Below are 16,599 nucleotides of genomic sequence, written 5' to 3'. Positions count from 1 at the left end.
TGAGATAAGCGGGGATGCTCCGTCTCGGCAGCATTACCGCCGAGAAAGACAAAGTAGTGCGCCCCTAGTCGCATAATTATCTACCAAACAAAGTATTCCAAAAAAAAATAAAATAAAATAAATAAATAAATAAATAAATATATATATATATATATATATATATATATATATATATATATATATATATATATATATATATATATATATATATATATATATATATATATATATATATATATATATATATATATATATATATATATATATATATATATATATATATTATCATATCAGAACTCTATGGTGAAAATATAGTAAGAATATAAATTTCAAAACAAATAACGCGTCGGCAGGTTAGTCATCAATATCAGCCCGAGTGATCACATCTACTTACTGTATAATGTTTGTTGATATTCTGAGTATAAAAAAGACAGGAATATAATGTAAACATCACAAAACTCATTACATATAAAATTACTATTATTCTCATACAGTAACTTGAACTTTTTTCTTCAATAAAGCCACAACAACACATCATAGATCAGGTCAGAGGCAATTTTCAACACTTAAGACCCAACTGGGTGAGTCAATTACTCTTCCTTTGTAATGTACAGTCTCGTTCAAGATTCTTCGAACACTACTGGAGACAGCTGGCAACTCAAGGCAGTTTGTTTACTATAGTACGTAGTATAATAAAATACGAAACAACAAAATCCAACCATTAATTAAGCAACAGGGAACTAAGTAACCAATCACCGATAACCTTTTACATTCTTTCATAATTTTTACTACGTACTATAGTAAACAAACGGCCTTGAGTTGCTAGCTGTCTCCAGCAGTGTTTGAAGAATCTTGAACGAGACTGTACATACGACAAGTGTACAAACTATTATGCTCCTCGAAAGGATGATTTTTGAACAGTGAAAATATTTGTGGGCTTACTGATAAAAAAATATGTTGTGGCATATAATCATTAGGCTTCATTAATATTTACTAAAGTATTATATAAACATTCTCCTCTTACCGGTAATTATTTTTACAGAATTCGCAGACAAAAGTTTTCATTCCTTTAACCTTTGTAACCGATAGAAGACTTCTATTTCAGCTAAGATAAATAAAATGATTTTTTTTCAAGTATTCAATATTATTTGTCACTCGAGTCAACATTTTCCCATAAGTGTGGAGAATTCTTACCCAAGGATGATATTCTAGTTAAACCGCTTAACCGTAGCAGTGGAAAAGTCTCTCTTAGCACAGCACAAAACGATTACAGTCTCCGCCTTTCTACTTATAAATGTTCACCTTGGGTGAGTTATGGTTATCAGATTACGTTTGGATAAATTCATCAGCTTTTATTCAAGGTAGTTGATAACGTGAAGACATCTAGAGCTAAATACGTTATTCATTTGTGAGTGACTGGTGTTTTACCCTTATCGCCTTAACAAACCGATATCGTAACGTTATCCACTTCCTATGGCAGAAGATGACATCATTACGATATCGGATCATTAACAACTTGGATACTTAACCTGAGCAAAACGATAAATAATTGTTATGCCAATGATTACCTTCACAGTTGAAAATACTCCTGAGAGATGGTGCCACAACCATATTCCTGTATTAATGAAGTAGACTTGTCCGTAAAGACCAGTCACATTGTGTGGTGTTTGAGATGGTAGTGGTTGTGTGGGAGATGAAGCTACGTACCCTTGGGCCACGTATGTCTGAGCTAAGCACCTCTAGGCCACATAACTCTGGACCACGTACTTCTGGGACTCCTAAGTCTGAGCTAAGTACCTTTAGGCGTATCTTCAGAGACGGAAGCGATGACGGTGTGGGAAGGGAAGTAAGGGGCGTTGTCGTTGATGTCCTTCAGGTTTACGCGTACGTCGGTTTGCGTCTCCAGCTGTCCGTCCGTCGCCGTCACCTGAAGCCGCCACTGAGCCTGTCCGTTGGGGGGGTCTCTGTCCAGGGGCTAAAGAGAGAAAGGGGAGGGGGGGGATTAGTGTGGTAGACAGAGGATTATAACCGTACTACCGAGGTGTTAGCTAGTTACATACGTTACATAAAACATCTTCCACTCATATGTTTACCTCCAAGAAAACCAATTAATCAGTGTGTTGCTCTACAAGTATCAGCCAGTGATGCATTTCATACTGAGGACGAATCAGTCGCATATTCTCTTGTTGCTATCCCAGAGAACCAACCAAACACACACTGCCTCCCAAGGTATCAGCCAACATACTGTGCCAGGAAAAAGATCCAATCACAATGCTAGAGAAAAAATAGCCTATCACAGTGCCAACCAAAGGAAGCAGCCAATCACATCTTACACAACAATATATAACCAAGTAAAAGGATTGTCCGTCGACGTCATTTCAGCACCAATGATACCATAAAAGTTTTCGCCACGACGGTAACTATATGGCCTCTACTTGCCTGTGATGAAGACCTTAGCTCCTGCAGTCAACACCCACAAATACACGATAATGATGTGCTGGGAGAATGGAAAACAGTTTCTCACACTCTCACATGTTGGGAGAGTAAAAAGGAGAGAGAATGTCGCTCTCCCGCGCTGAGAAAAGGGAAGGGAGAAACCTCTCGCTCTCACACGCTGGGAAAAATAGGGAGAGGACACATTAAAAGAGAAATATGAAGTCGCGCTAGAAAAAAAAAAAAAATGAGCGGATGTCAATAGTGAGCTTGAATACCTGAAGGTAATTATATGGAGAGAGCGAGTTGATCGGGGAGGAAAAGAGAGAGAGAAGGAAGGGAAGAATTGAGGGAGAGAGGGAAATGAAGGTAGAGAGTGAGGGAGAGGAAGGAAAAGAAGGTAGGTATTGAGAGAGAGAGAGAGGGGGTGGATTGAGGAAAAGAGGGCGGGAGGGACAGGGATTGAAAGGGAAAGGAAGTGAAACGGAAAGGGAGGTAAAAGAGTAAGGAATGTTGTGAGGGAAAAGGAATGGAGAGAAACAGGAAACGAAAGAGATAAACGGGGAACGAGAGGGTGGGACCAAGGGAGACGAGGAGAAAGGAACGGAGAGAGATAAAGAGAATTGAAAAATGTAAGTACAGTAAAAGCAAACTATGAAAGAAACAAGATATAAATGTGAGAGAGAAAGATAGACAAAAAAGAACGTATTAAATAAGAAAAAGTGAACAACACCAAGATGTGTCGAGAATCGTCCTGCCGCTGCGTTTGCCTCCACCTCTTACACTGACGTCATAATTACCACACATACACACACACACACACACACACACACACACTGGGGGGAGGGGGTTAACTCTCCCATTTTTTTTTGTATTCTAGCAGCAATATAACTTCTTTTTCATTATACTCTCTCTCTCTCTCTCTCTCTCTCTCTCTCTCTCTCTCTCTCTCTCTCTCTCTCTCTCTGTAGGCTTGGATAGTCGTCAATGAACCGTAATAAGACTGTAAGAATGTTTTGACAGTAGAGGTATTTGATGCAACATAATATGAACACAATCATAACTTGGAGTATAATTAAGTCCACTAGTAACGTGATCAGGGTGTTGTGCCACAGATCCACTTGGCCAGATATTCACCTAACCAGTGTCAATTATTTCCCTCGTTAACCGCCTCAACTAACAATCAGTCCATTCAGAAACAAGCGTGCATAATATACAAAGAGTTGTGATTGGAGCGCTAACGAACGAAAATAGGTTTTATAGCAAGTTTAGACGGAAGGATCTCTGGGTGGACCTACACAAACCTATCCTCAAGAAGAAAAAAAAATCAGTTCACTCAGTTGAAGAGCCAACTAACTCGTCAGCTCTTCAGAAGCCTGTCGTCCTCTCAATCCCTGAGTTCTATCAGTAAAAGCTGGACTCTCAACGCTGCACAACTTGCACACACACACACGGTAAACCTTCACTAGTAGACCAACATCACCAATAGCGCATTTAAATATACAGTCTTCCAAAAGCTGAATGTGAGGATACATGAGAGCCATAGACAGCCACCCTGAAGTCTCTCTGTAAGAAATGGAGTGGACAGTTCGAACAAATAGAAGACAAAATATGAGGCAGTTTTTTCGGGGGTGTTTGGAAGGCCTGTCAGGTTCTCTGAGTCGTGAAGCTACGAGACTGTTGACAGAGGTCGTCTGTTTCATATTCTTTCTCTTTCTATTAGTCTCCCTCTCTTTTGCAGTCTCTCTCTCTCTCCCTCCCCTCTCTCTTGCAGTCTCCTCTTTTTCTTGCAGCCTCCCTCTTTCTCTCTCTCCCAATCACCTTCTCTCTTCCAGTCTCCCTCCCCTCTCTCTTACAGTCTCTCTCTCCATTAGTCTCTCCCTTGCAGTCTTCCTCTCTCTCCTGCTTCTCAACTTAGTTATGTCGATACATCAATTTATCAACTCACCTAAATTCCTATTTCTCTACCAGCTCTTTAGATATTACAGGTAAAACAAAGAGAAAATATCAGTTGACAGAAGAGAAACACAGAAGTTGTACAAAGAAAAGGCTAGGCACTGCTACTTCACCTTCACATAGCGGCATTACTTATGGACAAGATGGACTTGGTTATTGTCAGGAGCGATAAGTTGGAAGGAAGGAGGAAAGTTGGTGAGACATCAAAGAAAGTTTATGAAGCTATTTTGCAATATATATATATATATATATATATATATATATATATATATATATATATATATATATTTATAAAATCCCATTTATCAAGATTTATCTTATTCATTTTCATTGATCTACATATATATATATATATATATATATATATATATATATATATATATATATATATATATATATATAATAAAATATATATTAATAGTGGCCGCAGATGCATCATAAACACTGATACGAATAAAAGTAGAAAAGATTACGCGTCATTCAGAGGAAGAGACACTGGCCTTGAAATATATATTAACCCCCCCTCCCCCCCGCCCCCGAGAACTTTCTTCATTTCTCTTATTTTCTAAGGAAAGATTCTGTATTTTTACTCTCTGGGGAGCCGCTACAAGTGTCAGGATTACGGGGATCTAATAATACAACAAACTTAAACAAATGTAGTTGGAAGACCCACCAAGTGAACTCCCACACCTCTGAACACCTGAGGTAGCGTCTTTACTGAAATATAAATTACATACTGTAAGTAGCCAGATATGAGGCCGATTATGATATGTTTTGATTACGATAATGATTAAAATGTTAAATTTAAAATTTTCTTGATTGCGGTTACGATTGCGCAATCCAAATATCAATATTTCAGATAACGATTAATGAATTTTCTTGATTACATTACAATTATTTCAATACATTTGATTACGATTATGATTTCCCGGATTAAAATTACATTCTTGATTACAGCTACACGAAATTGGAAAATAAATGATTATACAGAATGTATATAATAAGAATCAACTAAAAAATTCCGTTTTGACTTGAACACTGACATCTGAAGTGGGTGGATCAAAATTACTGAGAATAGGTGGAGCCAAGCCTTGCAGGTACAAGGGCATGAAGGACCTATGGTGGTCGAGAAGCAGTTGAGGCAACATAGTAGCCTACTGCTACAGGTCACTGGTCAGTGTTGCTAGATTATATGGTTATAGATTACATTAGTCACAACGCGACAAGCTGACTTAACAGAGAATTCAGAGTGGCTGAAAAACTTTGACTGTACTGCAATCCTGTAAGTAAATTGACATTTTGTAAATCACTTGTATGGTGGGAATCCCCACCCCCCCTCCCCTCAGTAGCCTACAGTGTACCAAGTCGGGAAACCCACTGTAGTTTAAGACGATTTTTTGGGTATATTACGATTACAAACTATAGATAAAGCTAGAGTATGATTACAATATGATTAAAGATTGATTGAAACATTGGATTATGATTAGATTACGGTTATATAGATTTGTTATTTTGATTACAATTACGATTGTGAATACACCGTAATGGTGCTCAGTTATAATTACAATGTTATTATATTTCTCCGGCTCAGTGCAAAAAGGGTCAAGGTTGAAAAAAAAGAAGCCAATTTTGACTGGCCCATGAGACAATATCTTAAGTGAAGTACATTTTAGTGCAAGAAGGACCAGTCTCTATCTCCACTGGTATTGCGAGTGGACAAGATGCTTTGGACTAATGTCAAACCGATCTTAACATCAAAGGAAGGGCAGGACAGATTTCGCTGGTTCACTGGATACAATCTAAAGTTTAGATTCTAAACGAAAGATACCAGCGAAAAATGGTATGACCTCATGATCTTCCTTATATTTCAGAAGGTAGAGTGAAAGTGATCATGATGGTGGACCACAGTAGATGGAGATTTAAGATGTCTAGTAGCTAATGGAAGTTTGTTCGTGCTGAAATATCACGTGTTGTGCGTATTTTATTATATTGCAATCTATTTTTGCAAAAAAATAGTTTTACAATTTTGTTTACAATTCCTGGGTTTTCATAGTTTTATAACATAAATTCAGTAAAATAAGCTGCGGTCACACTAGAGTTTCTTCCCAGAATAAATATACAGTAGCATAGATTTTTCAACGAACTCCTTAAGTTGTCTCTGCACCGACAACTTATTTGTTGTCGAAAGTGGGACGATACTGAGCGTCTGAAAATCCAAGGTATGGTGGGTTGACATTTGGTATAGAGAGAGTATTGTATTAATAAAATTTACACTTCTTATTTTTTCTTATTAATGTTAAAGTGTACAAAAATATAAAAAAGTGTATTTTAATAAAAACAAAAGCAAAAATGTCAAAGTAAATAAAAAACATAAGAATACATCACGACGGGAATTTCATTTGACTCTAGAGTCCTTGCGTCACTTTTGTAAAAAAACATCGCTTGGACGCAACAATCGTTTCTTTTTCGTCTTGGTCCTCTTTAACAGGACCACACATCTCACTAAAGCTCAAACTAGCCCTGTGAGCTGGGCGCCTGGCCAATGGTTCCTTTCGCCAGTGACCAGTGTGTGGATCGTATCGTTGATTTATTGCCTGTGGATGAAATACTATCGTGGATTTATTACACTAGTGTGAACGCAGCTTTACTTAATTAAATAATGTTATACGTTTGATAACAGGTTTAAGTAACCTGCAATGCAGGTGAAACTGCAATGGCAAATATGCATGCCATTATAAGTGAAGTTTTGTATATTTTTGCTTGAATAAATGAAAACACCCTTTCTGCGTCCATTTCCTACTTTATGAACACTTACAACATTCAAGAACATAATAAGAATTGCTACAGTTTTTCAGGTACAAAACGACCGATGGACTGTATATTGTGGCACTCAAAACTGCAGATCACCTTAATGCAAAAAGGACCAATGTCACTTTAATGACATTCTAATGACAATTCCGGTTGGCGTTAGGGACGTACTATAAACACAAAGTTCTCTAATAGTGGAGCTTCTAGCTGAATTTACGTCGGAAACATATATCTAAAGGTTGATTTATAATCAAAACTGAAATCGTCTTTTGCCTCTCCTGAAAAATTATGATTTTTAATATTGGCCCTTTTTGCACTCAGCCGGAGAATTAGCCCCGTCTCTACCTATAGCTCACCCTCAACACGTGGACGGTGCCGTTGACAGGGTCGACAGCGAAACAAGAGCGCGACCCGTTGTTGTAAATGCCATCACCCGTCACGCTGTAGGTGAGGCGACCGTACTGTCCAGCGTCCCCGTCCACCGCCGTCACTTGCTGCAAGAGGAGGGTGGAGGGGAGGTAGGGTAATGATGATGGCTCTCCACATAAAAAAAAATATATATATATAAAAATAAAATAAACATGAGAAAAACTCACGGGGATTTTCTCGGTTTGATGAACCGTTACTTTTTAGAAGAAATAAACGGTTCGACTGTAGTTTTAGGCGCTTTCTTCAGGAGGTTTTTGGTGAAGTGAATAGGGTAGTCCCTAGCGCTCTCTATTAATTTGTTCTGTGATTCACTTCAAATAAGCTTCCTAAAAGACAAAGAAAGGCTATGTTTGGGTGCTGGGGATGCCATCGTGAAGTTTGTCAAATGGCGGCGGCTGGCTGGTTAAAGAAGTCCCGAATAGTGATTTAATAATACTAAAGAAGTTTTGTGTCACCGTTTTGTATTAGATTTCAAAATATTATTTTTTTCATAATTTATTTAAATTCTTACTTAAATATTCGACACCTAATATGAAGCTCATTGAGCACTAATCTGGCCAGCAAAGCTCGTCAACGGCCAGCAAAAACGGGTAACATGTTGGGAGGAAATTGGCCAGTGTGCTGCCACCTAAGGATGGTTGTGTTGGGTAAACGGCTGCTTGGTGTCATTATTTATGGGGATGAGAATATTTTGGGTGCATGTAAATGGCTGTAAGTTCATGCCATAAATTTATGGAAACCTCCTTAGCGTTCTCTCAAGCACCATTAACACCTTCTATACTTAGTATGGTGCAAATAGAAATATTGTACTGCATATTCAAAACTTAATTATTAAAAGTGTAATGATATGCTAGATCTCACCATTTCCTCTAATATGTCATGGAAGCCACACATGCACAACAATGCTAAAGCTGCCTCCCGAAAGCTGGGAATGCTGTACAGATGCCGTAGTTACTTCACTCTTGAGCAGTTGCTTCAAGTTTATAAAAGATTCATTAGTCCTAACTTGGAGTACTGCTCTCATATCTGGGGGTGGCTCTTCTTCTGTCCAACTGTTAGATAGGGTGGAATCAAAGGCATTTCGTCTTATTAACTCTCCTCCTTCAGTTGACAATCTTTCTTCCCTTTCTCTTCGCCTTAATATTGCTTCACACTCTCTCTTTTACAGGTACTTTAACTGGCAATGTTCTGTGGATTTAGCATTCTGTGTACCGCCGGCAAGGCCGTGGGCTCGTAACACTCGTCTTGCCCGCGGTGCCCACAGTTTCTCTGTGGCTGTCGGTCACACTGGAATAACCCGTTATAGTACATCCTTCTTTCCTCACACAGCCAAACTGTGGAATGCTCTGCCTCTTCTGTGTAACAATACTCTTACAAACTGTCTCACTTTAAAAAGATGGTTTTCCGGCATCTTCATGGTGTAGATTAATTTCGTCTTTTTCTTTTCTATTTTTAATTTCTTTTTACTCTTATTTTTTGGGCCCCCTAGGCCCCGTTATGGGTTGATGACCTATACCCGGGTGGACTCTACCCCGGAAAAAAAAAATACATCCACACTGTAAGTACCGTTTCCTGGATAGATTTTCTCACATCAAGTAATTTAACGCGTGTCCATTACACCGAGGCTGGGATATTTACGCTCACTTTTTAATAGTTCTTGACGTAAAGAGTAACGTGTAAAGGCCGAAGTGTTGTTGAGAACGGAGGCACCACTTCCACGGCTACCTGAGCTGTGTTTGTATTTAATAACGGCAAACGTAAGCGTCAATGAGATCACTCGAAACAAACAGTCCAATCAGCAAACACGAAACATGTACATCATAACAAAGTATTTTATTACCAACCGTAAAAAAAATAAATGTTTTACAAACTCTTACTAAATGTATTTTGAACAAACAAATTTACAAAATATTAATAAAATAAATATAAGAGAACATGTATATAATATAACGCTTTACAACAATTTGATATCAAATTTCATAACGCACCTCATTGTATGTAACAACACAGGCGTTTGTATTGGCAATCCTGGGTGGACCTGTTTGTATTATTATATACTACACAATATTAAACAGTACCTCACTCTTCTTCCATAAAATAACCAATTTATTACAAATTATGCAATATTAATTTATTTTCAGTTACTGAATAGCTTAATATAATAATTGTAGATATTCAACGTGAATTTATCATTACCTTTAGTAACGCTTTGACACTATAGTAATAACAGACAATGAATACATGTAAATGAACAGGAAACGGGAACAATTACCACTCATTTTACAACTGATCACTATCTTTGAGGATGACCCCCATACTGATCACTAACCTTGAGGATGACCTCCATACTGATCACTAACCATGAGGATGACCTTCATACTGATCACTAACCATGAGGATGACCTTCATACTAGCCACTAGGCTCGAGAATGACCTCCATACTTGTTACTAACCTTAAGGATGACTTTGGGGAGATGTCGGTCGTCCTCCTCGGTGATCTGTGTCTCATGGAGGGACCTGGGGAAGACAGGGGCGTGGTCGTTCTGGTCCTCCACCTTCACTAACACCCGCGCCTCACTCCTTGCCTCCCCCGCCCTCGCCTCCACTAGCAGCGTGTACTGAGGGAGACGATAAACAAATATTACAACGATTTTCCATTTTTTTTTCAAATACCATAGATTTATCCTTTCTTGAAAAAAATATTTAATAGGACTTACATGATTAGCACCCCAGTTTATTTCGATTGGTGATTAAACACCTCATCGCTTCCTGGGAACTAATCAAGATAAGATTAGATTCGATGTTATTAGGTTAGATTAGGTTAGGTTAGGTTAGTGTTATGATGGTTAATCTTTCTTCACCAATTTTCATCAAAATTTACTATCATTCTCACCTACTTCTTCGCTCGTCTCTCTTCCAACTCCATCAAGTCTCTCAAATACCCCTCTTCATCTTTCTCTAACTTCTTGAGCTCTCGTACGCTTATTTTCCTCCTCATTCAAAGCTCCTCCTTCTCTGGCCCATCCTTCTTCTCTCTTGCATTCTTTGATCTTCTGCAACAATGGGTTATATCATTCTCCCTCAAGTTATTATTCTTCCTCTTACCGAAAATCATCATTCACGTTTTCTTCTTTACCTTCTTATTCAAAACACTTTTCTTTTCCGTTTTCTATTGTTCACTGATTGCAGGGAAACTAAAAAATCCAAAATATTTTCTTATCCTCCACAAATATCTTAATTTCTTCCTTCCATCATGCCAGTCCTCTCTTTCCACATTCTATTTTCACGTATTCACACTTCACTTCGGTAGCCTCCAGTGTAGCGTGTATTATAAGGCCTCAGAGCACTCCTATAATAGTTAAATTAATCCACAGTCCATTCACTTCAATTTTACCCTCCAGTTCCAATTGAAAACCAAGTCTCATACTCTCATCCTTCAACATTTTAGCTTATACCCTATTTAACCATTCATCTAAAATATTTAAACTCCATTTCTATGTTAAATTATACATAAAGATGGACAGTTAAAACTCAGCCACAACCTCCCATCGATTTAACTTCATATGTCCCCTACAGTCATCCTCCTTGTCTGTACTCTTCCTACTTTATTTCTATCGAATTTTCACCTACGTATTTGACTGTGTTAAAATCAAGTCTCACACACACACACACACACACACACACACACACACACGCACACAAGTTAAGCTTCTCCTGGTGCTCTCAAAGCTTCCAGCCACTCCCAGTCTCTACCCTACGACTTCAATCCATCCACCATCCATCCATCCACTCACGTCTCCCACCACAATCAATCTCCACTGACAAAAAGAAAGAAAAACGCGACAAAAGATTTGGGAATGAGGATAAAGCCGAGATAAGACTTTGGGGATGGAAGAGAAGCCGAGATAAAGCTTTGGGGATGGAAGAGAAGCCGAGATATAGCTTTGGGGATGGAAGAGAAGCCGAGATATAGCTTTGGGGGTTGGTAGGCAAGACAAGATAAAGCTTTGAGGATGGATGATAAGACGAGATAAAGCTTTAGGGATGGGAGATAAGACGATATAAAGCTTTGAGGATGGAAGTCAAGGGGAGATAAAGCTTCGGGAATGAGAGAGAAGCTGAGATAAAGCTTTGAGAGAGAAGCTGAGATAAAGAGAAACCAAGGTAAAGGTTTACTGGGTGTCAAAACAACATCATTCATCAATATTAAGCCCTGACTCCGCCCAAGGACGACAGTGACGGACGGGGGCAAGGACGGTACTTGAGAGGATGATAACGGACAGGGGCACGGACGGTACTTGAGAGGATGATAACGGACAGGATCACGGACGGTTCCTGATTGAGGGTATTGGCACGGACAGTATTAGACGGTAGCTGATGTTGGCAAGGACGGTATCTGGGAGAATGGTGGACTTGTCACGGATGGTTAGAGAAAGAACCAATGGTGGGGAATGTAGGCATCCTGAAGGTACTGGTGAGATAGGGACGATGGACCCAGGAGGTGATGAGGTGATGAGGTGGTGAAGGAAGAAGGGGGTGAGGGACGGAGGGAGAGAGGGAGGGACGCTGGATCCTGGTGGTGGTGATGAGGGAGGGAGGAAGGGGGGGATGGATCCTGGTGGTGGTGATGAGGGAGGAGGAAGGGCGGGGGGAGGGAGGAGGAGGAGGGGGAGGGACGCTGGATCCTGGTGGTGGTGATGAGGAGGGACGGACGGACGCTGGATCCTGGTGGTGGTGATGAGGGAGGGAGGAAGGGTGGGGAGCTGCATCTTGGTGGTGGAAGTTGAGAGGGAGGACTTTGGACCCAAGAGGTGGTTGAAGGCATTGTATCCCTGTGGGTTCTCGCCTGCACCCAGACGCTGATAACGTCTTCTAACTCTTACGCGATGCAGGAGGCGGTCAGGTATGTGTCTCCTTGTATTAAAATATGTTTAGGCTCCGATTTATTCAGTGTTAGTTATTAGTGTTTTTTTTAAGAACTTCGTGGAATGAAATGAAAAAAGAAAGAAGCGATAGTCTTCCCCACTTTTTTGTATACTTTGAGAATTAAATGTTAAATTAGAACTGAATTTTTTGTTATATATATATATATATATATATATATATATATATATATATATATATATATATATATATATATATATATATATATATATATATTGAACTTATTCAGTGTTTGCTCATCCATTTTTCGGAACAACGCTCAGTGAAACAGAATGAGTCATTTCGTTTTTTTTTCTATGCCATTTTTGTTTTCATTTTTTTCTGTCATTTCACCTTACACGAACTATCCTGGAATTGAACAATTATGTGAAATTTGGAAATGAAAACATTAACGAAGTGAAACTTGAAAAACAGTTCAAAAATGTTTTACCTAAAGTTATTTATAAATTGAATTGAGAATTACAATTTTGTTTCCATGTTTACACATTTTTTATAAACCCCCCCCCACACACACACACACTCTTAGTTATTATATATCATTATATGTCATATTCGTATCACTTATGTTAATTATTTGTCAATCATTTCCCAATTATGTAATTGTATATTTTCAGTCTTCCGGCTGCCATGCTCTTCCAATCAACCGTTAATTATTATCATTATTATTATTACAATTTCAGACATAATGAAAACTATTAAACGATACATGAAATGACAAAATACATTATACATCATACATTCCCCTGTAATATGTATAGAGATATACAGTTAAATTCCAGTATATGTAATAACTGATTCAAAACAACTCTCTTGTATGAACGTCCTCTGTTAAAAATTGTCATGAATTTCAATGATTAAAAATTTCCTGAATATGTCATAAATGTATTAGGTCAGGTCAGGTCAGGTCAGAGAGCGGGAGACGGGTGGGAGGGGGGGGGGGTAAACTAAGTAACACTTAGTAGGTCACTGATAAACTTACACCAAGATTACAAGAGAACTCACAGGGACTATTAAACACTTGTAAAACTAATTTTAACAATTTACTTAAAACATACAAAACTTTAGATTAATTTGACTTATTTACTTAATTGATAAAGAAGAATGGGAAAACTTTAATTTATCCACTTAATCGAAGGAAGATTCAAAATAATTGTATTACTTTAAAAAATAAAAAATTAAGTATTTTGAACAATTTCTTTAGGCCTTAAACCATAAAGAATTATAAAAATGTGATATATTTACTTTAATGAAACTCTTAAGAATTGTATTAAAAAAATAGATGGTAAAGAGCAGGAAGCACAGTACAGTAGGTCTATAAAGACGATAATAAACTCAAGGTAAAAATACCACTGTGGGGATATCTGAGTCTAGGTTATGGAAAAATATAACAGTTCATTAGTATTGGTTACACAGGTGTGGATATTGAGCAGGTATGTACAGTACGAAATGAAAATTGAAAAAAAAATAATGCTATTCGTTGTTATTAATGATCATGTGATATTAAGTATAATGTACAGTACAACCTTTTAATGCATTTACTGATGTGTTATACATATACAATATATCACGGGGCCCCGATTGTGATTTTGTTTTGTTCAAGAAATACTGATGGTTAGTTAATTATCTTGATCAATATTCTTTTATTTTTCGCTCGTGACAATTAATACTGTATACGATAAGCAATATCCATACGCGCGCGAGCGTATGTGTGCGTGGGTGTGTGAGTACAAAATGAATATATACTGTTGTCCTGCCAACACCATCCCTGTCGTCCTGCAAAGTACTACACCACGTGAGGCCCCTCATAACACCATCTGCGAGGGAATTACTACACCACGCCAGGTCCCTCAAAACACCATCTGAGGGAACTACTACACCACGTGAGTTCCTCCTTACACCACTTGGGAGGGAGTTACTACACTACGAGTTTGCTGTTCAACACCTACATTAATCTGTATGTTCACTGTATGTTCCTTTACCTTTCTCTAATGAAGGCTTTTGTTAAACCACCAATGTATGTAATAAGTCATTTATGTCCAATGTATATTTTCAGCCTTCGGGCTGCAGAATTTTATCAATAAACCGTTAATTATTAATTATTATTATTATTATTAGACGATTCAATTAAAAGAATGGATGAGAGAACAGACCATCTGGATGTCCACAATGTCCTGTACCTGTGTAAACTGACGCACTTCGACAGCCACATATTAGGAGAGTACGATGAGCTTTTAAAACCATGTTGGCAAGGGTCGTGAACCTCTCTTTAAAAGACGAGCAGTGGAAAAAAAGGCAATTCTCCGGTCCACCTGGGAGTAAGTGGTGTCCACAAACCTCCCACCTTACATTGCCAGCATTACTATCGTCCTGTGTGGCATCAGACTCCCTGGTCGGTTGATCGTTCCAGGAGAGCTTAGAACGGTCGCAGGGGTACACGATCCCAAATTCAGGGAAGCATTCCGAGCAGCAAGACCAACGCCCCCGGAGGACAACAAACAATCCTACTGGAACAAACCCATTGTGGAGAAGATTGCCTCAGACATGCTTGAGAGGACAACAAAATGACCCGGAGAGAGATCGTCTGCAGGCAGTGATGCTCCTTAATGCCGGGGTTTTCTCCTGGCCATACCAAACTCCAACGTGGTAACTCGACTCAATCTCCAGGCTCTCCGTGTTACAATAGATCCCTCGTCTTGCAGCCCTTATCCACGCTGTTTACAAGAGTATCTGCGGCAACGAGTGGGCAGACCAACACGGCAGCTACTTCAAGAGGAGTGTGACAAATGGGGCTGCCCACCTTCCTTCCTCTTTTGGCTCACAGGCGGCTGTTAGCGTCATAACATTCATCAGTCGACAGCAAAAACACCAAATTATTATTTTTGTTCCTCCACACAATAGGACCAGCCGGACTCTGTTGAACCTGTGAGTGGTCAGGCATTTTTTGTTTTGTTTGTTCATTTGATTTTGCTCAGTGTTGTGTATTTGTATTATTTTTTTAGTTTTTCGTAATGTTTGTTTACGTTTTTGTGATGAGAAGGTTATCCAAGATGTTGTTTTTTGTCCAAAAGGAGACTCAAGACTCGTTTCATATATATATATATATATATATATATATATATATATATATATATATATATATATATATATATATATATATATATATATATATATATATATATATATATATATTGCGTGTGTGTGCGTGTGTGTGTGTGTGTATAGGTGGAGCTTTCTTGGTGGCTCTTGATATTCATCACTTAGTACCAAATTAGAGAGCCCTGGATGATTTAGTCCTCATAGGTTTTACTCTAAAAATGGACTCCAAGTAGGCTATTATCCTGACGGGGTGACGCTGTACCTGGTGGAGAGAAAAGAGGAGAGATGAGTAACCCACCTGTTGCGTGCGCTCGTAGTCCAGTGGCTGGAGGAGGGCAAGGCGGCCGCTCCTGGGGTCCAGGTAGAAGAGGCCTTCGTCATTACCCTTCGTGATCCTGTACTCCACCGCCTCACCTGCGGCAAGGAGAAACACAAGGTAGGTCATGATGCTTCACCGCCACCTCTTGTAGAAAGATACGGTGACGGTGATGAGGTCGGTGGTCCGGAGGGAGGGAGAAAGGGGTGAAGAAACAGGAAAGTGTGTGGTGGGGTGTGTGTGTGTGTGTGTGTGTGTGTGTGTGTGTGTGTGTGTGTGTGTGTGTGTGTGTGTGTGTGGTGTGTGTGTGTGTGTGTGTGTGTGTGTGTGTGTGTGTGTGTGTGTGTGTGTGTGTGTGTGTGTGTGTGTGTGTGTGTGTGTGCGTGTGTGCACTTCCAGGTAAAGGAAAAAGGTTTGATAAATGTGAGTAATGATGAAATTATAAATATTGAGAACCAAACTGGAGGTTAACTATACAAGGAGCAGCGCCAGTAGCAGGACACAACTTGACACAGCAGGAACGGTGCCAGTAAGAGTGTAAGGAACACTGGCAGGAGCAGAACTTACCTGGGACCTGGACCCGGGCAGTAAGACGCAGCAGTAGGTCGTGGGTGGTG

At 39.1% G+C, this 16,599-nt stretch overlaps 1 protein-coding gene across 1 annotated transcript in view; it reads right to left on the bottom strand.

Moving 5' to 3' along the window:
* Positions 1-16,599, bottom strand: part of LOC121872973 (putative neural-cadherin 2) — a 109,323-nt gene that overhangs the window by 42,130 nt on the left and 50,594 nt on the right. Inside the window, exons 2-6 of the mRNA XM_042376151.1 lie at positions 16,550-16,599; positions 15,965-16,080; positions 10,080-10,244; positions 7,554-7,691; positions 1,798-1,975 (exon numbers count right to left, since the gene is read on the bottom strand). The exon at positions 16,550-16,599 is cut by the window's right edge and continues 70 nt beyond it. Coding sequence (XP_042232085.1) covers positions 1,798-1,975; positions 7,554-7,691; positions 10,080-10,244; positions 15,965-16,080; positions 16,550-16,599 — 647 coding nt within the window. The remainder of the gene's footprint in view (positions 1-1,797; positions 1,976-7,553; positions 7,692-10,079; positions 10,245-15,964; positions 16,081-16,549) is intronic.

Source organism: Homarus americanus, unplaced genomic scaffold (genome assembly GCF_018991925.1).
Source record: "Homarus americanus isolate GMGI-L3 unplaced genomic scaffold, GMGI_Hamer_2.0 scaffold11022, whole genome shotgun sequence".
NCBI classification, from domain to species: Eukaryota; Metazoa; Arthropoda; class Malacostraca; order Decapoda; family Nephropidae; genus Homarus; species Homarus americanus.
The sequence above is the reverse complement of the archived record's forward strand: the minus strand, read 5'-3'. Positions and strand labels throughout refer to the sequence as shown.